Source organism: Xenopus tropicalis, chromosome 8 (assembly GCF_000004195.4).
Source record: "Xenopus tropicalis strain Nigerian chromosome 8, UCB_Xtro_10.0, whole genome shotgun sequence".
Lineage (NCBI taxonomy): Eukaryota > Metazoa > Chordata > Amphibia > Anura > Pipidae > Xenopus > Xenopus tropicalis.
In genome coordinates, this window is record NC_030684.2 from 128,382,666 (window position 1) to 128,404,666 (window position 22,001).

Consider the following 22,001-nt stretch of genomic DNA (forward strand, 5'->3'; position numbering starts at 1 on the left):
CCCGGAGGTCATTTCTTGGTGGGTGAATCTCAAGCATTCTGTGGATTGGAATGAGATTATGCAGAAGATGCATAATTGATGCCCCCTTACCCCTATCAATTAGCAGTAAGTATGGGGAGAGCAAAGAGATAAATACCCCCCCCCCCCCCCACTATGTACAACATCATTTTTATATACGATTATAAATATAATAGGTTCTATAGGTTATAATTATTTAATTTTAATACGCCCCTTCTGGCTGTTTTATGTGGCCCCTGGTAACTGTGCGTGACTGTGTAGCACCAATTGCCTGACTGCACTGTGATTGTGCCTGACTGTATCTTAATAAAACATGTGGTCAGCAACTTAGCCTGTGTTTTAGATTTTGGCCCCCTTTTGTGATTGAGTTTGACACCCCACTGGTTTCCCATTGTATATGTATATTTGAATAGCAGTGTCTTATAATATACTAAACCCAAATAAACCAGAAATAATGACTGCTCGGCCATCTTTATTTCGAATCTGTATTCTTTATTTCACATTTTTGATATGTTTCTGTTTTTTTGTTCCTGATTGTCTAATCCTCTCGGCTAACCTGACAGCTAACATGACAGACATAATCCTGATGGTCCGATACTGGCTACTGTTGGCCACATCTGATTGGAGTCTGTATATTCCTAGACATGGAGAAAGTGCTTGTCACATTGTAAGGGATTATTGGCAAAACGTCCATCAGCGAGGCCCAGAATCCAGATAGGAGCTCCTTATGGATCCAGATAGGAGCTCCTTATGGATCAGCACTAGGAGACTTCATTGGCAGAAGATGAGGCTGAAATTCCCCCAAAGGCTCCACATTGATCCTTTCACCAAAGACTGTAAGACTAAACTCCTCTAAGGGTTACAAGCCAATTCCCATCAAGGAAATCCATTGGCCTGTGAAATGGGTCAAACAAGCTATAGACTACAGTCCATATTTCTCCAGAAGGGCATAAATGCTGAAATTTAAGTTAAAGATTGAAAGGCATGTAGGAACATCTATGGATATTTACACAGTAACTTCCATACATTCAGGCTGTAGGATATGTCTCAACCTGCCCTTGGAAGCCATTTTGTTCTTTTTCAAATAAACAGTTGTTGCTGTTCCTAAGATGCTGAGAAACATCACTGACACTTCATTTCTACTGACATTTGGATTTCGTCTGTCCAACCTTGTGAATTTCATAAGATATTGTAAAAACTTCTCTCTATATATATTTATATTTTTATAAGCAGCAAAATAACTGAGCCACCGTCCTTACCTGTCTGAGTTCCTTGGAGAAAACATTTTTTGGGAGTAAATATACATTTCCAGTATATGATTTTTCTGGAACTGTCTAAATTGCACAATAAATATCTTTAATTATGAAATAAATATTGCACGGAGTGAAGCTTAACTCTACATTTGTTCCTTAGGGAATTCCCATCCAAGAATTGGGGGCAAAATTGCACAGAATTCAGGATTCGGTTCAAGATTCCGGCGAATCCCAGCACTTTTCGCTTCTGCCGGTTCACAGGTTCTATAATTCCCTTTGGGGCTGGGGGCATTTTTCTGTCTCTATATAAATTTGCAGTCTCTAAAAATATTATACAAACTTTGATACAAGCAGAGTAAAATAAATCGTTTCACTATACGTCAAAATTTACAAGGACCTTATATTATAACATTTATTCTCAGAAAGAAAATCGGCATTCTATCTTAACTTTGGCACATCATTGTATTCCCTTTTATAAATTTAGAGGGTTTTAAACAATAAATTTACAACATATAGAAACTGAAAAAATATTAAAAAAACAATATTATAGTATATAAAGAATATCCATTTTTGAAGGGGAAGATGACGTAGTTTAGGCCAATATGCTCCCTTTGACTTTAGTCCGTCAGTGTCAGTGGTAATACAGGTATCGGACCCCTTATCCGGAAACCCATTATCCAGAAAGTTCTGAATTACGGAAATCTCCCATAGACTCCATTTTAATCTAATAATTCACATTTTTAAAAATGGTTTCCTTTTTCTCTGTAATAATAAAACAGTACCTGTACTTGATCCCAACTAAGATATAATTACCCCTTATTGGGGGCAGAACAGCCCTATTGGGTTTATTTAATGGTTAAATGATTCCCTTTTCTCTGTAATAATAAAACAGTACCTGTACTTGATCCCAACTAAGATATAATTACCCCTTATTGGGGGCAGAACAGCCCTATTGGGTTTATTTCATGTTTAAATGATTCTCTTTCTCTGTAATAATAAAACAGTACCTGTACTTGATCCCAACTAAGATATAATTACCCCTTATTGGGGGCAGAACAGTCCTATTGGGTTTATTTCATGTTTAAATTATTCCCTTTTCTCTGTAATAATAAAACAGTACCTGTACTTGATCCCAACTAAGATATAATTACCCCTTATTGGGGGCAGAACAGCCCTATTGGGTTTATTTCATGGTTAAATGATTCCCTTTTCTCTGTAATAATAAAACAGTACCTGTACTTGATCCCAACTAAGATATAATTACCCCTTATTGGGGGCAGAACAGTCCTATTGGGTTTATTTAATGGTTAAATGATTCCCTTTTCTCTGTAATAATAAAACAGTACCTGTACTTGATCCCAACTAAGATATAATTACCCCTTATTGGGGGCAAACAGACCTATTGGGTTTATTTAATGGTTAAATGATTCCCTTTTCTCTGTAATAATAAAACAGTACCTGTACTTGATCCCAACTAAGATATAATTACCCCTTATTGGGGGCAGATCAGCCCTATTGGGTTTATTTCATGGTTAAATGATTCCCTTTTCTCTGTAATAATAAAACAGTACCTGTACTTGATCCCAACTAAGATATAATTACCCCTTATTGGAGCCAAAACAATCCTTTTGGGTTTAATTACTGTTTAAATATTTTTTTAGTAGACAGGAGATCTGAATTATGGAGAGACCCCTTATCTGGAAAACCCCAGGTCCCGAGCATTCTGGATAACGGGTCCCATACCTGTATGAGTATTGCAGAGACTACAACTGGCTCCAGGCCAACAGTGTGCTAAAATCCAGTCCTTTTTTAAGTTAATTTTTTGCTCTCAATGGAAGAAAGTTGTGGTAGCAGAGCAGGATAATCAGCTCACTGATGGCCAGGAAAAAGTTCAGTATGTCTTGTACTGAGAGGGTGAGTTTATACCTTCCTTCTGGTTCCTTGATCTCCATGACCATTATTTTCTGGGGGGCCTAGTGCTTTAAATGCAAGAAATAAAGCCAGACTGGAGTTCTCTTATTTCACACATAGGATAATTAGCTACACGCACTGTACATATCTATGCACACGTAGGTTTATATATCTACTGACACATACTTATAGCTATACATACACCTATACACATACACACATTTGTGTACTTGTGTTAAATATACCCAAATGTCATTCTGTCTCTCTCCAAATGTATACACTAGCTGTTGTTCGGTCAAAATGGTAATCAGAGCTGTTAAACTGAATTTTGGCTTAAGAAAATTAAGTGGTATATAAGGAAGAAATCAAATAAATAAATTAGATATACCATAACTCATACACTGTCATAACATGTAAGAGGTCAAGGCAGCAATCCCAAATTTGTAAGCAACACAGCAAGGGGGGGGGGGGCTTGGTTGTTGCTCTCAATAGCCTCAGAGCTGGTTCTTATTTTTGTAGTTCAACCTTTGGAGGCACAAAGACACAAGTTTACTGACAAAAAGAAGAGACTACTATGGGCTGTCAGCCCACATGGAACTAAGAAAGAACCAATCATAGCAATGTTCTTCACACTGGTTGGACTCCCCTTTAGTTGAAAGTGGCTCTTATGTAAGAGGTTGGGGACCACTGAGTAAAGGCAACCCATACCTAGAGTTTGGTGGAGAAGGTCAAAATTATTGCCATCTACCACTCTGTATATGATTGCCTCTGCACTATAGAAGGAACTTCAAGCACTGCCGGACACAGGAGTCTGCTAAAAGACGATCTTTATTCTTCCATTTAAAATCAAAGTGCACTTTGATTTTAAATGGAAGAATAAAGATTGTCTTTTAGCAGACTCCTGTGTCTGGCAGTGCTTGAAGTTCCTTCTATAATGTTGTGATTTTCTCCCCTTGGCTACGGGTTCGGGGCCTTGGGCACCCGGACCATTCCTGGACTTTGGTGAGCCTTTTGTTTTCTGATTGACATTGTTTAACTCATTAATTGTTCATTATCTATTGGGATTTAATACATTGGCGACTGGCTCGGGGTGTCTACACCCGGGTCCCTGATTATATTTGGTACGTTTATTATTAACTCTGTTTATATTCATTCAATTCTAGAAATATATATTTAGTAATATGTTTTACCCCTTGTGGGTTTTGCATTTTGTATATAAGATTGCCTCTGTTCTAATTTAATATTTAGGCCAAGAATGATTTTCTTTGTCAGTAGAAATATGGACAACAGTAGGTAAAGGGCAAAAATACATTGAAAATAAGTCCCCTTATGGGTCAATAAGGAAGGAAGCGCGTTTCCATTCAGTTCGCATTGTGGCAGTGGCCATTTGCAATGGGTGAATGTGACATCCAGAACCCAATCCCATAATGATTAGCTGTCATTTAGTATGTTGAATGTTCTAGGTGCTATACAGATCTATCGCTACAATAAAAATGGGCTGATGAGAATTGTTGAGGCTCTCAAGTACCTGGGCCCACCAGGAGATCCTCTAGTACTTTGTTAGGCCAGTCCAACCCTGATTACATCTTAATGTATATGGTAGCCTCACTGAATCTCAAAATTAGCCTAAACTCTAAGGGGCATATTTACTAACCCACGAATCCGAATTGGAAAAATTCCGATTGGAAAACGAACATTTTGCGACTTTTTCGTATTTTTTGCGATTTTTTGGCGCCTTTACGACTTTTCGGAAATTGTCACGACTTTTTCGTTACCAATACGATTTGCGTGAAAAAACGCGAGTTTTTCGTAGCCATTATGATGCGCTTGTATCTTGTCGCGACTTTTTCGTATTGAGCGCTCGTAAGCGGCGGGCGAAACTTTCAGACTTAGCATGATTTTGGAAGCCTCCCATAGGACTCAATGACACCCTGCAGCTCCAACCTGGCCCAAGAAAAGTCACCATACTGAAGCTTGAATGAATCAGAATCTTTCGTACTCGGCGCGAAGGCTCCGAAAAAGTCGCGACTTTTCGCGCAAGTAGTAACCCTACGAAAAAATCGCCAGATTTTGCGCAACATTCGGAATGGCAACGAAAAAGTCGCGACAATTTTCCGAAAAATCGCCAAATACCGATCATTACGAAAAAAAACGCAATCGGACGCATTCGGCCCGTTCGTGAGTAAGTAAATGTGCCCCTAGGTATGATTATTTATGCTGTACCAGATATTTCAGGCAAAATGCATACTACTGCCTGTCCATTGAAGGCTGCCTAGCCAGTGTCTGGTCCTCAAAAAATAAAATCTATTCATTAAAATTGTAGGAAATCAAGTAATCTGATTGAGGTTGAATTGGTCGCTGGCCTGCAGTGGGTCTTGTTTGCCAATAAAATAAAGACCAGTAGTAAAGACTCCTACCCAGTATTTGTGTAAGCAGCTCTAAATCCTTCACATTCACAGAGAATCTGCCATATTTACATCCTACGGATTTTATTTTATATTTGACTATCACCCAAGAGAGATTATCTTCTTGTTCTACGACACATCAAAACGGATTTTCCTATTGCAAGAATGCAGCTACCCTACACTGTGCCTTCAAAGCAAGCCCCTAATTCCTGTACACATTTGCATATATGCGTATATATATATATATCTCTGTGCGTGTATATATATAAATATGTGTAAACACGACGACACCCTGGTGTCCCTAATCTCTATCTATATATAGATATATATTTCTATTTATACACGAAGACCCAGAGCAAAGTGCTGTTAGATAAGCTACACAAAGGATTCCCTCGCTTACATGTGAAAAACATCATCTCCCGGCTCCTCCAAAATAAAACATACTGTCTACTGTCACATTCATATATATTTATACATATATATTTGAAGTTATTACCTCTCTGTGTGTGCTATGATGTAAATGATTTCACTAAGCTACCGCAGGACTTTGGAACGTGTAGACATGTAGATTTATCTACTATACATTCAGTTTAGATCCTTAACAGGACACCCTTCCCAATCACCTTAACCAGTATGACCAGCAAACTCGTTATGCGGTCTCCTCGATCCTTCAACATCTTCTATACGAGAGCAAATAAAATCATAATAAAATCCCATCCAGATTCAGTTGGCCAAATGATGGTGCCAGAAGGTGACAGACGGATTCCATCAGTTTGGCCGAATGGCTGAACATGTAAAAAGGGCGATTACCACCATTTATTTTCTGGATATGCCTTATTATAACCCACTATCACCATGAATTGGTTCTCACATTATGATATTACATTGATGTCTCCAAACAAAAGTGCATCTTTAATTTTTGGAAGAAAAATTTGACATATTCGCTACTTTAATTCATGTATGTCAGTAATGTTTGGTTGGATGGAGTTGACTGATCTATGTCGTCAATGTAGATTGGACCAGGAGTTCCACATTACTTGGTGGCTTCTCGGGACGTACTGAGGCCCCAAGATGTTGGCTGTTTTTTATTTTTTAACCAACTGCATTACTTTTTGCTAATAATGCATTTCTTGTCATTATTTGAAAACATAGAAAGTTAGAAATAGTCATGGTGTGCATGTGGTGAGAGTATTCCACTTTTACATAGACATTGTTCGGGAGTTAATTTGAAGAATCATTTTGATTGAATAGATTCTGGAAATTGGTCAACTGCCTGATCTGCTCTGTTTGCATAGAATGCCTTCTGATAAGTTTCTTCTTGGCTTTGGCGTCAAAGTGTTTTGGAGAGCTTGGAGCCACAGGAATGAAAGTTTTCTGGCTGCCATGGACTGGCGAAGGAGCCTTGCCATTGGACCGGATGTCTGGGATAGGAGGATTAAGGTTGACGTTCAGTGGTGGTAAGAAGCCGGGTCTGGTGTGTGAGATGTGATCCAAAAGAAGTGTTCCAGATCCCCTTCTTTCTAAAAGCCCTGGTGTTCGGCGTCGCACAGACATCGGTGATACAGCGCTAGGAATACTTTCTAAGGATTCTCGTGAAGAACTGGTAAAGAGTGTTAATGGAGAAGCATTGTATTTTCTCCGCTCTAAAGATACTCGGCCAGAGTCTGGAGAACCAGGAATGGAGTCAGGACAGAGATGGGAATCTGATTCATAGTGGTCCATACGTGTCAGTTTGTGATGGGCAACCCCTCGTAAGTTAGTCGCAATAGTTGGAGCTAATGTGGCATTAGATGTTTCCTGAGCCTCAGGTGCTGTATTGCGTCTTGACAGTGGCTGGTGAAGGTGGCTGAACTGGACTTTATCAGCCCATGAAGCATCCAGCGCTGATGGGTCATCCCCTGGGGACTGCTCATCCAGCTTTAGGCAAGAGGAGTCTTGCCCCTCTATGCTGTGCCTCCTTGAGAGCACTGGTCTATTGCTAATGGATAAGTTGTTTACTTCAGTGGTAATAGTTTCTTCACATTCCTCCACGGTGGTATTTTCCGTTGGCACGGTAGGATGAGATCCAGCAAGGACAGATGGGGCCACTAAGCCCCAAGGTTCTGAATTCAGCCTCTTTAGTTGCTTCTTGTTGACCATCCTCCCTTTGGCAACAATATGATCTGGTGGTTTAACTTCTAATTTGGAAGATGAAGGACAGGTGAGCCTAGTGCCCATATTAAAGTTGAAAACATCCCTTGCCTCCTCTTTCTCACTGGCTGGAGAGAGGGACGTCTTTATTTCTATATCAGAAGGTGACATGCAGATACCCGGAGATTGTTTATCATCAATGCCTGGTGATGGAGGTGAGTTAAGATACTGCTTTGTCTTTTTGGTGCCAGAAGGAGACGTGTCGGTGGTAATAATTATGACCTCCTTTCCTCGAGCCTTGCAAGCATCTAACAAGACCCTCAAAGTTTCTCGGTCACCTCTGTTGATTGCGTACATGAGTGCAGATGTCCCTGAGTAGTCCTTTATACTGGGATCTGACCCATGTTCTAACAATACAGATACCACCGCTGCGCCAGTTACATTGCAACAGGCATGCATAAGTGCAGTTTTTCCCATCTTGTCCGGCATGTTAGGGTCTGCCCCATTCTCCAGCAGGTATTTTACCATCCGGGATTTGTTTTGAGGGTCGTCATATTTGGCTAAACAGGCTGCCATTAGAGGTGTCTCACCTTGGGCATTACCTTCGTTAATGTAGGCACCTCCTTCCAGCAGAAGGCGCGTCAGTCTGAATTTGCCCTGCCACACAGCCTTCAGTAAGGCACTGCCCTCTGGGTGCAACATGTTAGAGTCTCTCATTGGTAAAGTGCAAACAGATACAGTATCTGCTAAGCAAAGACACAGATGGGTTTTGGGGAGCGTTTCACAACCATCTCTTTTCTCTGTAACAGAAACAGAAACAAGAAAGTGAGTGAGATCTACTACATATATACAGTAGCCAACATCTGTCTTTCATGATAAAGCCTGCCATGTGTTACCTTATGACCAGCACTTATTGTGGAAGCAAAGAATACTAACATATGATCATGTAGTTACTACACTACTCTTATAATATTATAACTTATAACGCCAAGCCCCACTTTGTGGTCCAATATATGTTTTTAATGGTCAAAGGGACAACGTTACAGATATACCTAAATCTGGCCATGCTATTGTTTCAAGGGTAACCTGGAATAATAAGCATTTAAACCACCCCCTAACTATCCTATCTAGGGGACTTATAAGGACCTTTCATATGACCTTTGGTATCAGACTTTCCATAACAGTACTAAGCCCTAATGGGAAGACTTGTCTCACAGTTTACAAAACCCTGCTCTACCCTAGCCTACGTCTCCAAATGTAATAATTACTTTTGTTCCCCATTTTTAAATCTCTTCTGCTACACCACTCATGACCACACCTAGACCCTGTGATCTAAAGAGGCCAATAAGGAAATATCTGTCCACATGTTGAAAGTAGCTTTATTTCTCCTCTGATTCAGCTTTCATAGTCAGGATGACCAACAATCACACTGTTGAGAAGCCATTTGCACTGCTTCTTCCATCAGCCCATAGTAGAGAAGAAGGGGTGTTTGTTGACAGGGTCAGACTGAGCCAACGGGACACCGGGAAAAAACCTGGAGGGCACTGTGGACCCAGTCCCTGCCTAACTTTTGGCACATCACCCATAATCACAGATAAATGTAAATAAAATGTGAAATGCCGCTGTGTGGAGGCATGAGTGGTTGGTGGGCCCTGGACACCCCAGTCTGACACTGTTGATATTTCCCTACTACTTTACTACTAGCTGTCAGTACAAAATATTGTCATACTATACCCTATAAAGAACAATATAATAATAACTTTGTAAATTGTAACTGCTGTGCATGAAACCCGTTGAACCAGGTAAAGCTCGGCAGCTTATTGGCATGTGTGTGGGGCTTTCCATCAGCCTGCCAGACCAAAATCTGTCCGAGAATCCTGCAGTATTATCCGCTCGTCGGCCCAGCTCGTGGATGACCAGATCAGGCAAATATTAACTTGTTTGTTACCAAAGGAGCGTATCTTGCCATGTGTGCTGAGCTTTACCCAAAGTCTTATATTCTAATAAGTATAGATACGGGGATATTTTGAAATCAGTTCATCTGCAAAACCCTAATTCACTGTGTCTCCTCTGATTAATTTCTATAAATCGAAAGCAGGAATCGACGACTCCATTTTTTGGAAGCAATATTAAATCAGTATTAGCCCAGAGAAGGCGCTGTGTGCGCTCTCTAATTGGTGGCACCAAGTCACAGGGTGTTTGGATCTGTGTTTTTCTGCACTCTCTGCACGAGTTACACAAGTATAACACCCTAATTATATTATGCTAACTAAATAGGGAATTTCTAATTGACTACCCAATTAAATATTTCTTTGCTGATATAGGAAAACCTAAATCAGCACAGTCGAACAAAGGTGACATACTTTTATGCGAATATTGGTTCAAAGCAAACGCAGGAATAAGTTCACCACCTACGAGTTAGCGCTAATCCACAAATTGCACCACACAGTGTGTTTAATTAAAAAATCAAAATTCCTTTTTATTGATAAAATCTCAGTGCATTCAATTATTCAGTTAATACCATACCCCATTGCATTCGACAAAAAGGCCAAGTGTAAAAATGATTAAAAATGATTGTTTCAATCCCAGACCTTTAGTTGAGGTATATAGGGGAAACAGACCAATTATTTACAGGTATTGATTATAAATTGGTGGTTACAAAGTTCATTTCATACACTATAGGCTGAGAATATTCCTTCTGTATCGTTACCATACACTTTATATCAGGTATATAGCACGGATATCAACCCCAGTGTTCAGTATGGATTATAGTGCCCCCAATTGCTTATTACACAAAGTCATTTTGTAAAACGCACCCTTGGGGTTCGGAATTTTCCCACTAAATTACAATGGATACAACGCTAATTATATAATTATAAACCCTCTTAGTACTGCCGTTCCTTTGCTGATATTACGGGTGCTGGCTGCAAACAAATTGCTCCAACGTGTTTCTTGCTCCTGCACTTTCTCAAGACAAGTTACATAGGGTTCTGCTCCCTCTTATATACCCGCTGTCGTTGCGCGATCGGATTAACCCTTTAGTACCTCCCTTACATAGATGGGATGTGGGAAGATGGAACGTGAGGGACGTATTAAAGAAAATAAACTTACAAAAAGATATGTATCTTTTGGGTTTTTTGAATTTTCTAGAAAAGGTTGGTTGGTTGTTGTTATTCCGTTCCCTTCCACAACCAACCAACCTTTACTAAAAAATTCAAAAAACGAGAGAAAAAGTGTAAAGGAATTAATAGGGAAGGTAAGATTACTGGAAATATAGAGCAGAAAATTGAAGGTAAAGATAATGGAAGGTCTGAGTATAAGAAATATTTAGTGAATAAAACAGGTGATATGGAAATCAAAAATCCATTGCCAATGAGCTGTCTCAAGAGTATAGCAAGTTGGCTATGGTGGTGAGATATCCTTATAAAAAAAAGTGGAAAAATGTTGGCCAATAATATTAAATGACCCCCGATTTAAGAAGTTTAATACCAGAGAGAATACCGATAACATATAAGACAAATAAATAAACAGTAAAGGAGATATTAGCACCCACAGTGCTAAGACAGCACAGACAAAATAAAAATAGTAGTAAAAATAAGGGTAAAAATACTAACATTTTCATGATACCCATGAAGGCATTGGCTATTGAACAAATAGAAAGGGACGATAAAGGTGGTGATAGAGTAGAAGATTTGGATGAAAGGGAAACCTTTTATCAATACCTTTTACCAAAATGGGTTCAATGAGAACTGGAACCTGAAACCATTTATTAAATAGATTACAGTATAAGAGAACACATTTTTCATTCCCTTTCTTTCCCTTCCTTACTTCCTCCCCTCCCCTTTTTTTTTTACTTTCTCATATACTTTGTAATACATATCTTTTTCTAAGGTCATTCTCTTTAATAAATCCCTCACGTTCCATCTTTCCACATCCCATATATGAGAGCAGGAAGGGAAACAAATCTATGTAAGGGAGGTAGTAAAGGGCAAATTCCGAACTCCAAGGGTGCATTTTACAAAATAACAACTTTGGGTAATAAGCAATTGGGGGCAGTATAATCCATACTGAACATTGAGGTTTTAGATTACAGATATCTGTGCTTTATACCTGATATAAACGATATAGAAGGAATATTCTCTGCCTATAGTGCATGAAATAAACTTTGTAACCACCAATTTATAATCAATACCTGTAAATGATTGGTCTGTTTCCCCAGTATACCTCACCCGAAGGTCTGGGATTGAAACAAAACTTCGCCTTTTTGTCAAATGCAATGGGGTATGGTATTAATTGAATGCACTGAGATTTTATCAATAAAAAGGAATTTTGATTTTTTAATTAAACACACTGTGTGGTGAAATTTGTGGATTAGCGCTAACTCCTAGGTGGGGAACATGTTTTGATGTCATTGTGGGATTGGGTGGAGGAAAGCTGCTTATAAGCATAACTGAATAGGTGGAGTTTGGGTTGGGTGGTAAGTGATGGCCCCGATTTAGTTGTTTGAAAATTCAGGAATAAGTTAATGCCAGACTGGGAACTTTCCATCTTTAGCTATAGGAACTGGTTGCACCTGCAATCAAGTTATACAATAATGCCTTGACAGGTAGCCCACTCTCCTCTGGTTTCTGATAAAGACACAATAACATAACAGTAGGGCTATAGGTTGTGATGTGATAGACCAGGGATCTCCAACCCTTTTTACTCATGAGTCACACTGTAAAAAGAAAAAAGTTAATTGAGAATGCTGTGATTGGCTATTTGGTAGCCCCATGTGGACTCCTAGCCAGCAGCAGGCTCTACTTGGGATTTAAAAATGGGCACCTTCTTTAAGGAAACTGGAAGCAACATCAAAGGGGTTGGTGAGCAACTTGTTGCACACGAGCCACTGTTTGGGGATCACTGAGGTAGCCCATATTCTGACATAATGACTCATGGCAGCTTCGGGTCCCCATACACGTTAAGATTCCCTCGGGTGGGCGATATCGGGGAGCGTGTAGGCTAATTTGATTGTTTGGCCCTGGGGCCAAATGATTGAATTATATTGGCGGTAATGGGGCAGTCGGTTCGTGTCCCCGATCCAACTGAATCTTTTAACCTGGCTGATCAATTTCAGGCCAGATATCAGTCGGGCAGGCCCCTCGTTTCTGCCCCTACACAGGTCGATAAGCTGCTGAATTGGTCCAAGGGACCGTTATCGGCAGCTACAATCGGCCCATGTATGGGGACCTTAAGACATGACTACAACTGTCTAGAGACTAGTGATACCATATAGAAGCTCTTATACCAAACACTGGGAAGGTCTTCTTACACACCCACTCATAGATATTGGATTATGGATTTTGTGATGTTCTTGTGATCTCTGCCCCATTTTGTTATGACCAAAGTCGTACTGGGACCTAGAACCCTTCCCGGTTCCCTTTTATCACAAGCAAGAATATAACGACACATATTTTCACGGATTCCAGCTATATTCCCAGGCCAGTACGAATGCTTCATCCATGGTTGTTCACCGCTTAGTCTCACACATACACACACGCAAAATAAAAGTTGTTACCATGGTGACCACATTACTCCAACCTTATTGCAAAGTAAATATACAGCATTTCAGGCTACATGATCTAGATGTAAAGGGAAATACAAGTTAATTGCAGGCAAACTCATACAATATGTAAAATCAACCAGTTTAATACATTGTGGGAAAACTGATAAGTGATAACATACACATGCATTTAAACACCAGGATAGTAGTGGAACAGTAAACTTCAATGGTTATTATATGTAATTCAACCTAAAAGTGCTTTCATTCTATGGAGCGAAGTATACAGCTGCATAGGCTTCAACCTGTTCCTGAACGCTGGTGTCAGGTCTAATCTATCCGTCGGTTTATTGGACCTGCCTGGCAGCCTCAGAGAACATCTGAACAAGGTCACCTTGTTATTTATTATAGTCCTCGATAGAGAAAGGAATACAAAGAAGAAAGGAGGGAGGGTGTAGCCATGGGAAGGAATGTCACTCTCACCTTAAAGACAAATAGATACGAGGATTAATATGGCAGTTATAATATAATATAGTTATAATTGCCCTACCATTTAGGTCCATTGATGGAATAATTTAGTCATGTTTTTCTGTTCATGGTTTATAATCAACGTATGCCTTTATGTCACTTATCGTCTACCTTTTTCTTGAAACATTACTCTTCTTGCATTTCCTTTAGCTTCTTGTCTCCCACCTTATCTACTACCAAAGCACCCTAGCACTCTCCCACCACCCTACCAAAGCACCCTAGCATTCTCCCACCACCCTACCAAAGCACCCTAGCACTCTCCCACCACCCTACCAAAGCACCCTAGCACTCTCCCACCACCCTAATAAAGCACCCTAGCACTCTCCCACCACCCTACCAAAGCACCCTAGCACTCTCCCACCACCCTACCAAAGCACCCTAGCACTCTCCCACCACCCTACCAAAGCACCCTAGCACTCTCCCACCACCCTAATAAAGCACCCTAGCACTCTCCCACCACCCTAATAAAGCACCCTAGCACTCTCCCACCACCCTACTAAAGCACCCTAGTACTCTCCCACCACCCTAATAAAGCACCCTAGCACTCTCCCACCACCCTAATAAAGCACCCTAGCACTCTCCCACCACCCTACTAAAGCACCCTAGTACTCTCCCACCACCCTCCCAAAGCACCCTAACTCTCTCCCACCACCCTACTAAAGCACCCTAGTACTCTCCCACCACCCTAATAAAGCACCCTAGCACTCTCCCACCACCCTAATAAAGCACCCTAGCACTCTCCCACCACCCTACTAAAGCACCCTAGTACTCTCCCACCACCCTCCCAAAGCACCCTAACTCTCTCCCACCACCCTACTAAAGCACCCTAGTACTCTCCCACCACCCTAATAAAGCACCCTAGCACTCTCCCACCACCCTAATAAAGCACCCTAGCACTCTCCCACCACCCTACTAAAGCACCCTAGTACTCTCCCACCACCCTCCCAAAGCACCCTAACTCTCTCCCACCACCCTACTAAAGCATCCTAGCACTCTCCCAACTAATAAAGCACCCTAGCACTCTCCCACCACCCTACTAAAGCACCCTAGCACTCCCCCAGTTTGTTCCCTGCCACAGCATTCAACAACTCTCTTTTTCTATGCATCCACCAAGCAGTTAGTCACCAAGGACCTCATTCTTACATTGTTCTACCAAACACAGGATTTTCACCACCAAATGATCTGATGACTTTATCACCAAACAATTAAATTTCTCTGTTCTGCCAGTACTTTCCTAATTTTCCCTATGTTCTACAGTTTTCTTGTGCTTTAGATATTCTGACGATGCCCTGCTCATTTGAATGCAAAAGAGCAGGATTATTGGGTGGAATCCAAGCTTTGCTCTAAAAATATCCATTTTTATGGATATCCTATAGGCGTAAGATCACCCACTGGGTATTAAAGTGCAGCCAGGACAGTTGCTGATCAGGTCCCAACCACAGACCAGTTTCACCCTTATTGGGCACATCAGTGTAGGGAAAGGTTTTCTGATCAGCATATATGAAGTATGGAGTTAGAGCTGTAGATCCTCAAGGTTTTCTATTTAATGCAGGGTAAAACAAACAAACATGATGTAGCTCCTTCCATAAATTACTGGGTATATGTTTTTTTTTAAAGAGTAGACAGACAGAAGCTCTGCCCCAAGTGGACACAGTGTGGTCAGTGGGACTTCTACAGGATATGCCTTGAGGAATCTAAAAGGCACTGCTCATGCAGTGGAGGCTACTGCGGCTTATCACAAATATGAAGCTATCAGTTAAGTGGAGGTACAATTGAACCCAAGAGATTTCAGGACATAGGCACTTAGCCATTTAGGCCTATTCTGTGACCTTGAGCACAGTTACTAGCATCATAAAATAGAAAGTCAAGATGAAGCAAAAATGTGCAACTGATGGTTCTGATCCAGACACAAAATTAACTGAACAAGCAGTTCAAGCAGACCTAGGCTAGACATATTCTCAAGTGTTCTCTTCCAAATGGTTTCTCTTTAGGGCCTAAAAGGTGACAAAGAACCTTTAAACAAACATTTGTGATCTCACCCAGTAGGTAAAAAGCCCCTACGTGCTCACTCATCACCACAAGATCATTAGGGCAAACAGAAGATGAAGTTCCAGTAGATCATGGTTCTGCTCAAGAAGCTCTCCATTTCATAGCCATATAAACGCCAAGGGGGAATACAGACTGCGGCAAGCATTACCTGATATCCTGGAGATCACTTCATTGGTAGTTCTAGATGGTACAGTACAAGAAGATGAACATATATCCTCCTTGTTTTGCAAGTATAAAGTGTGATGATAAACAAGGTTTTTCCTATACATTGAGACTTCTCTTCTATTCTATAAGCTCTCACTGCTTTTCCCTACTCTGATTCTGACGGACAAACCAAACTCATAGACAAAACAAAGGTTTTACAGACACCTGCACTTTGGAGAAAATCTAGTTATACTAAGAGACGGTAGTGATTCTTATGCAGTGCATTATCCTCTCCCGAATCCTTTCATTTCCTGACCATCAAGTGGATTTTCCCACATCAAAGAACCTTAATACACCAAGCAAAGACTAAACATTATTTAGGTTCTTTTGGGTGATATTATGGGATGGTCCCATGACATTAAATCTTATCATACTGCACTTATACCCCCTTCACAATGAGAAACGAATATCTCATTATAGCCAACGAACATCAAAGAACAACAGGCTTCTCCGATTACTTTATAATCCATCAGCAATGCTCGTGCTATTCCAACATGCACATATACATGGAGGAAAGTTTAAGGCAATGTGTTATGAGATAGGGTGTCATTAAGTGATAAATGATCAGCAGCCATGATGTTAGCTCAAGTGGAACTCCTGAAACTCCAGATGAATGTGTTAAACAGGCATATAGTATGAATCAAATAAAACAGATAAAGAAGGGTTTAAAGCCTCTCCAAACTATGTGAATAGACTCCTTGTTATGTCATAATAGATCCCATACCTGTACAACAAGACAGGAGCACGAATCTACTTCATATCATACAATCAAAAATTGTAGGTTATTTATGCAAGTTTGAAAGAAAAACTTTCTTTTTACCATTCTATCACCGATGTAAAAATATGGCGTTGTCAGGAAAGCTAACTGGTTGCTAGGGTCCAAATACATTGTATAATAATATAATAATATTGTAGCCTTGCAAAGCAATCGTTTTCGTGCTGCTTAGGTCAGTGACCCCTTTTAAAAGCTGAAAAACAAGGAGAATAATTAAAAAACTATAAAAAAAATATATAAGAACCAGGCCTTGACTGGCAATCTGTGGATTCTGGCAAATGCCAGAGGGGCTGCTGTAAGATGCCATAGACAGTCACTATTTATTGGGCCTGTGGGGGGGCTGTTTGGGCCTCTGTGTACTGAAAATCAGGCCCGGACTGGCAATCTGTGGGTTCTGGCAAATGCCATAGGGGCTGCTGTAAGGTGCCATAGACAGTCACTATTTATTGGGCCTATGGGGGGGCTGTTTGGCCTCTGTGTACTGAAAATCAGGCCCAGACTGGCAATCTGTGGGTTCAGGCAAATGCCAGAGGGGCTGCTGTAAGATGCCACAGACAGTCACTATTTATTGGGCCTATGGGGGGGGCTGTTTGGGCCTCTGTGTACTGAAAATCAGGCCCGGACTGGAAATCTGTGGGTTCAGGCAAATGCCAGAGGGGCTGCTGTAAGATCCCACAGACAGTCACTATTTATTGGGCTTATGGGGGGGCTGTTTGGGCCTCTGTGTACTTGATATGCCAGGGCCTATTTTGAATGCCAGCACCTGCTTAGAACTGGCCATTCTATAACATACTAAAAGTTAACATAAGGCTTTAGATAGGGTTCTTCAGAACATACAGATATGGGATCTATTCTCTGAAAATCCACTGTTCAGAAAGCTCTAAATTACAGGAAGGCATCTCCCTGAGAGTCCATTTCAGGCAAATAAGTCTAAAGGCTGCCATACTCGGACTGATTTTAGCTGCCGATATCGAACCCTTAGACCGATTTGGCAGCTTATTGGCCCGTGTATGGGTACTACCGATGGGCCTGCCCGACCAATATCTGGCCTGAAATCGGCCAGATCTCAATCAGGCAGGTTTGAAATTAAGTCGGATTGGGACTGCATCGGCTCATTGATGCGGTCCCCGAACTAATGGATGCCTATACCCGTCATTCTAATTCGATCGTTTAGCCCCAGGGCAAAACGACCGATTAGCCCAATATCACCCACTCGTAGGTGGGGATATCAGGAGAGAATCCGCTCGCTTGGCAACCTCGCCAAGTGAGCAGATCTTAGTGCTTATGGCCACCTTAACTTTTACAAATGATTTCCTTTTTCTCTGTAATAATAAAGTAGTACCTTGGACTTGATGGGAACTAAGCTGCATGAATCCATATTAGCGGTCTATTGGGTTAATTTCATGTTTAAATTATTTTTTAGTAGATTAAAGACTGCCTATTTTCTAGGCATGGTTATCCAAATTACAGAAAGATCACTTATCCGTACAAACCGTAGTTCCAAAGCATTCTGGCTAATAGATCCTACACCCGCACAAACATTTTCTGTCTCCTATATTCTCCTTTATTCTGTAATTGTCCAGTTACTTGATTAGCGCTGAGGCCACCTACGGGTTAGAGAGCTTAATATGAATATATATTCACCCCACACATCCCCCACTCATTTATATACAACTCCCTTTGAACAAGAAGCTAACAAAATTGCTTCAATCAAAATCAGATATGTAGCAAGAGGGGCAGGAAGCTAAATAAGAAGCCATACTGATATCAATATGGAAGCCGGCGGTGGCTGATCGCTCCTCAGATCATTTGCACACCTCTCACATCTTTTTTTTTTTTTTCATATTTTTAGCTCATGGCTCGAGCAGATGAAACCGCACGAGAGAGCAGGGCTACGGGAGAAAGTCATCCTCTCGCTGTGCAAAGGGGGGTGTTTTGATAACTGCTGGTGCTGAGAAAAGAACAAGGCTCGGGAGCACTCAGACAGCACCGTATTACCAATTCAGATGATCCTTTATTCCTCTGTGTAATGCAAATGCTGCTTTCACGGCCCCCATGCACAGATTGCGGGAGAGCGAACAGCACCGGGGACACAGAGGGCTAAGGAGATCCCAAATCAATTATTCATATTAAGCTCTGTGTGTGTGGGGGGGGGTTATCCTTCTCAACAATTAAAAACCAGTCTTACTCTCCATCTGAGCATATTGGTGGTGGAGCGTTAGTGGGGGAGACTGCAAAAGCACACTTTTATTTTTGGCCAGCTGGATAGTAGTTGTAGGCTGTCAGGGGATGCTGGGAGTTGTAGGAGCACCGCAGGTTGGATTTTAAATCATAAGGTCCCTAAATTTGCCCTGTTCCCTCTCCATAACTAACATAAGCCTTCATTGCTGGACTCTTGCCCCTTTATCTGGGATTGTTTTATGGAAGCAGTTAACCAATCAGCTATTCCTGATATATTCTGCAGTCTTTTCATCTCACAGGAAAGATTCCTGAAAAGGTGTGTTGATGGCGGAGGGGGGGGGAGAGGTTTAATTAGCGTATGTGTGCGATTATTCATCAAAATGATGCTCGGCTGTCTCCCCGTGGCACATAAATATCTTATTATTCATCTACCTGCCCATCGATACCTGCAGTATTTGATAGTAGCATCAGATATGAGTAATTAGGGATACTGGCAATTACACCGAGTCTCCCTAGCCCAGCCAATGGCAGCTCTGCGTGCCTACAAATGGCTTGCTGCAATAGGCACTTTATTAGTTCTATCACCCCTTGGATTTGATCAAAATTCCATGTCATAAACTGTTGTCCTTTAGTTGCCTGATTGTATTTGAAAGTAGGTTAAAATGGCCTTGCGCCTTAACCCATTTGTTGCAAATTATGAAACGCCCTTTCCTGATTCTAAAAATAAAAAAGGTGGAGTCAGTTCTCCTGGTTCCCCCCCCCTCTGCCCCCCCCAAAGAATCCATTTTTTATTTGTACTTTACCCATCCCTAGTTAGGTCCTTTCCCCATCTCTTACAGCTAAATATCTTTGTACAGGGGAAGAGTAACCAGGTCACAAGAGCTGACAATCATTTAGACAAGACTGTATTATTAGGTGGCTTCAAGTAAAGACCATGATCATGATATATAAATGTTATTATATATTATGGACGGATGCGGCAGGGGTATTGGACCCTATGGGCACCGATGTGATAGGACCAAGTGTGAAATCCTAGGCAGCAGTTTCAACCGCAGCATTTGAACAAGAGAGCTGGCTCCCCCGATGCGGCTGGGATGTTTCCCACCACGATGGGTGCAACCGTCGTCATTGGCAGTTTTTACCCCCCACCCCCGGCATTTAAACAAGAGACACTACATGCACCCCCCCCAAACCCTTCCATATATACAGTATAGGGTTAGATGCCTGGCCGCCTCACCTGGTAGGAATGTCTCCCCTCCTGCGGGAACCTTGCTGTAGATGCCTGCTCTCCCAGTACACCGGCTTCTCTACTTGCACAGATGCCTCTACATTCCCACAGTAAATTCATGTCTGGGAGGGGAAAAAAAAAAAATAAAACCCTTTAAAACAAAGGGGGGGGGGGGGGTGTGGGAAAGAGAAAAAAAAATCCTCCAATTTTTTAATGAATTTTTGAGGAAAAAAAAAAACTGTAAATAAAAAATAATAATATAAAAAAACCAATTGCTTTAGTAATCCAATGTAGGAATTTGTCATTCAGATTGTGTCTGTTATTCCCCCCCTGTTGCTGTTCTGCATATGATCTGGTGCCTGCTAGTCACTGTCACAGAATGAACAGCCTTGTGAAACCCACATAGGCTATTTTTAGCCTCCTTTCCCATAGAGCACAAGTAGATTTTCCATTAAAATACACTGAGCCATAATACTACAATATACACAGTCCAGGGTACATTCAACCCCCCCCCCCTCCTCCTCTTCCTCCAACCCTCATGCGCCTGATATCTGCTATACTCATTCCTGGCCGGGGCTGCTTATTATTTAACCCTCCAGCTGCTGCTCTGCTGGGCTCCTGCTCCTATTGGCAAATTAGAAGGAAAGGTTAATTACCTCCTCCCGCTCCCCGCTTGCCTTAAGGCAAATAAGATATTGTATTAATATAGGGTATCCTGCAGGATAAAGGAAAGGAGCAACTGACATAATTGTAGTAGCCAATATGATATTTTGGCTATTTATACCAGGCTACAAATTCAATGCCTTCCTCTTCCTGCTGAGGATGCTGGGAATTTTATTTTCTGGAATTTGACAGCGGTTTCAGCTTCCCACCCCAAAGACGTAAACAGAGATCTGCAGAATTTGTATAAAATGTCCTTAAGGTTTGGGGTGTTGCAGGAAGGCAGGGGCCCCAACCCCTCAGGGGACAGAATTAAGGTAATTTAGAGATGTACAACCCTGTGATCCTACAATTCCTACCATCCAAGCCACGGCTCTCTAGCTGTTTAACTATAGCCTTCAGCATCCCACTGGCAGCCGAAGGCTGAGGGTTATAGTTAAACTGGAGGGCAGCAGGTTCATTTATCAACACTTTCCCAAGGGAGGTCCTATAATTCCAAGAGGACCAGAGGAATATTACAACATTTAGCCTGATGTTAGAGGTTTGCACTATGAAAGCATAAAATACTGGCAAGCGTTGGCTCCCCTGCCATAAATATGCCCCAAATCCAGGACCAGAACTGTATGATCAGTGTATATTCCAGGAGGATAGCAGCTGGCACCCTCTGACTGTTCCTGAACTACAACTCCCAGAATGCCCCTTCTGTAGCTTGCAGTTGTAGTTTTGCAATAACAGGGTTGGGGGGTGCTGGTTCCCCATTGCTCCTGGACTGACCGAGGCTCACACGTGCACTAGCCCATGGCAATCAATTGGACATTTGCTTTCATTAGTCCAAATTACATGTGACTAGTTCAAAGTACTTGCTGATTGGTTGCTATTGGTTACGGCACTCTTGCACCTATGTTAGCCAATGAGCCCATCAGTGTTTGTTTTAATTCTGACACCCGTTTCCCAGGCACAATGAGAGGTTTGTGTCAATAGAGAAGCGCCTGGTGTGATTGGGAGGTGTGAGCGCATATTATGGGGTCTTCGTACAGGTTAAGGTGCAGATTGCGAGGGTCATTGTGTGTGTTTCTACTTGCGCCAAAAGCAGCATCACACTAATGTCTACTCTCTCTTT

The 22,001-nt window shown here is 41.5% G+C and overlaps 1 protein-coding gene across 1 annotated transcript; it reads right to left on the reverse strand.

The window, feature by feature from the left end:
- Positions 1-5,314: 5,314 nt before the first annotated feature.
- Positions 5,315-20,364, reverse strand: ankrd34a (ankyrin repeat domain 34A). The gene is made up of 2 exons (XM_002938476.4): positions 20,231-20,364; positions 5,315-8,517 (listed from the first exon to the last, which is right to left on the reverse strand). The coding sequence occupies exon 2, from the start codon at positions 8,432-8,434 to the stop codon at positions 6,809-6,811; it is 1,626 nt and encodes a 541-aa protein (XP_002938522.1). The 5' UTR covers positions 8,435-8,517; positions 20,231-20,364; the 3' UTR covers positions 5,315-6,808.
- Positions 20,365-22,001: the final 1,637 nt, after the last annotated feature.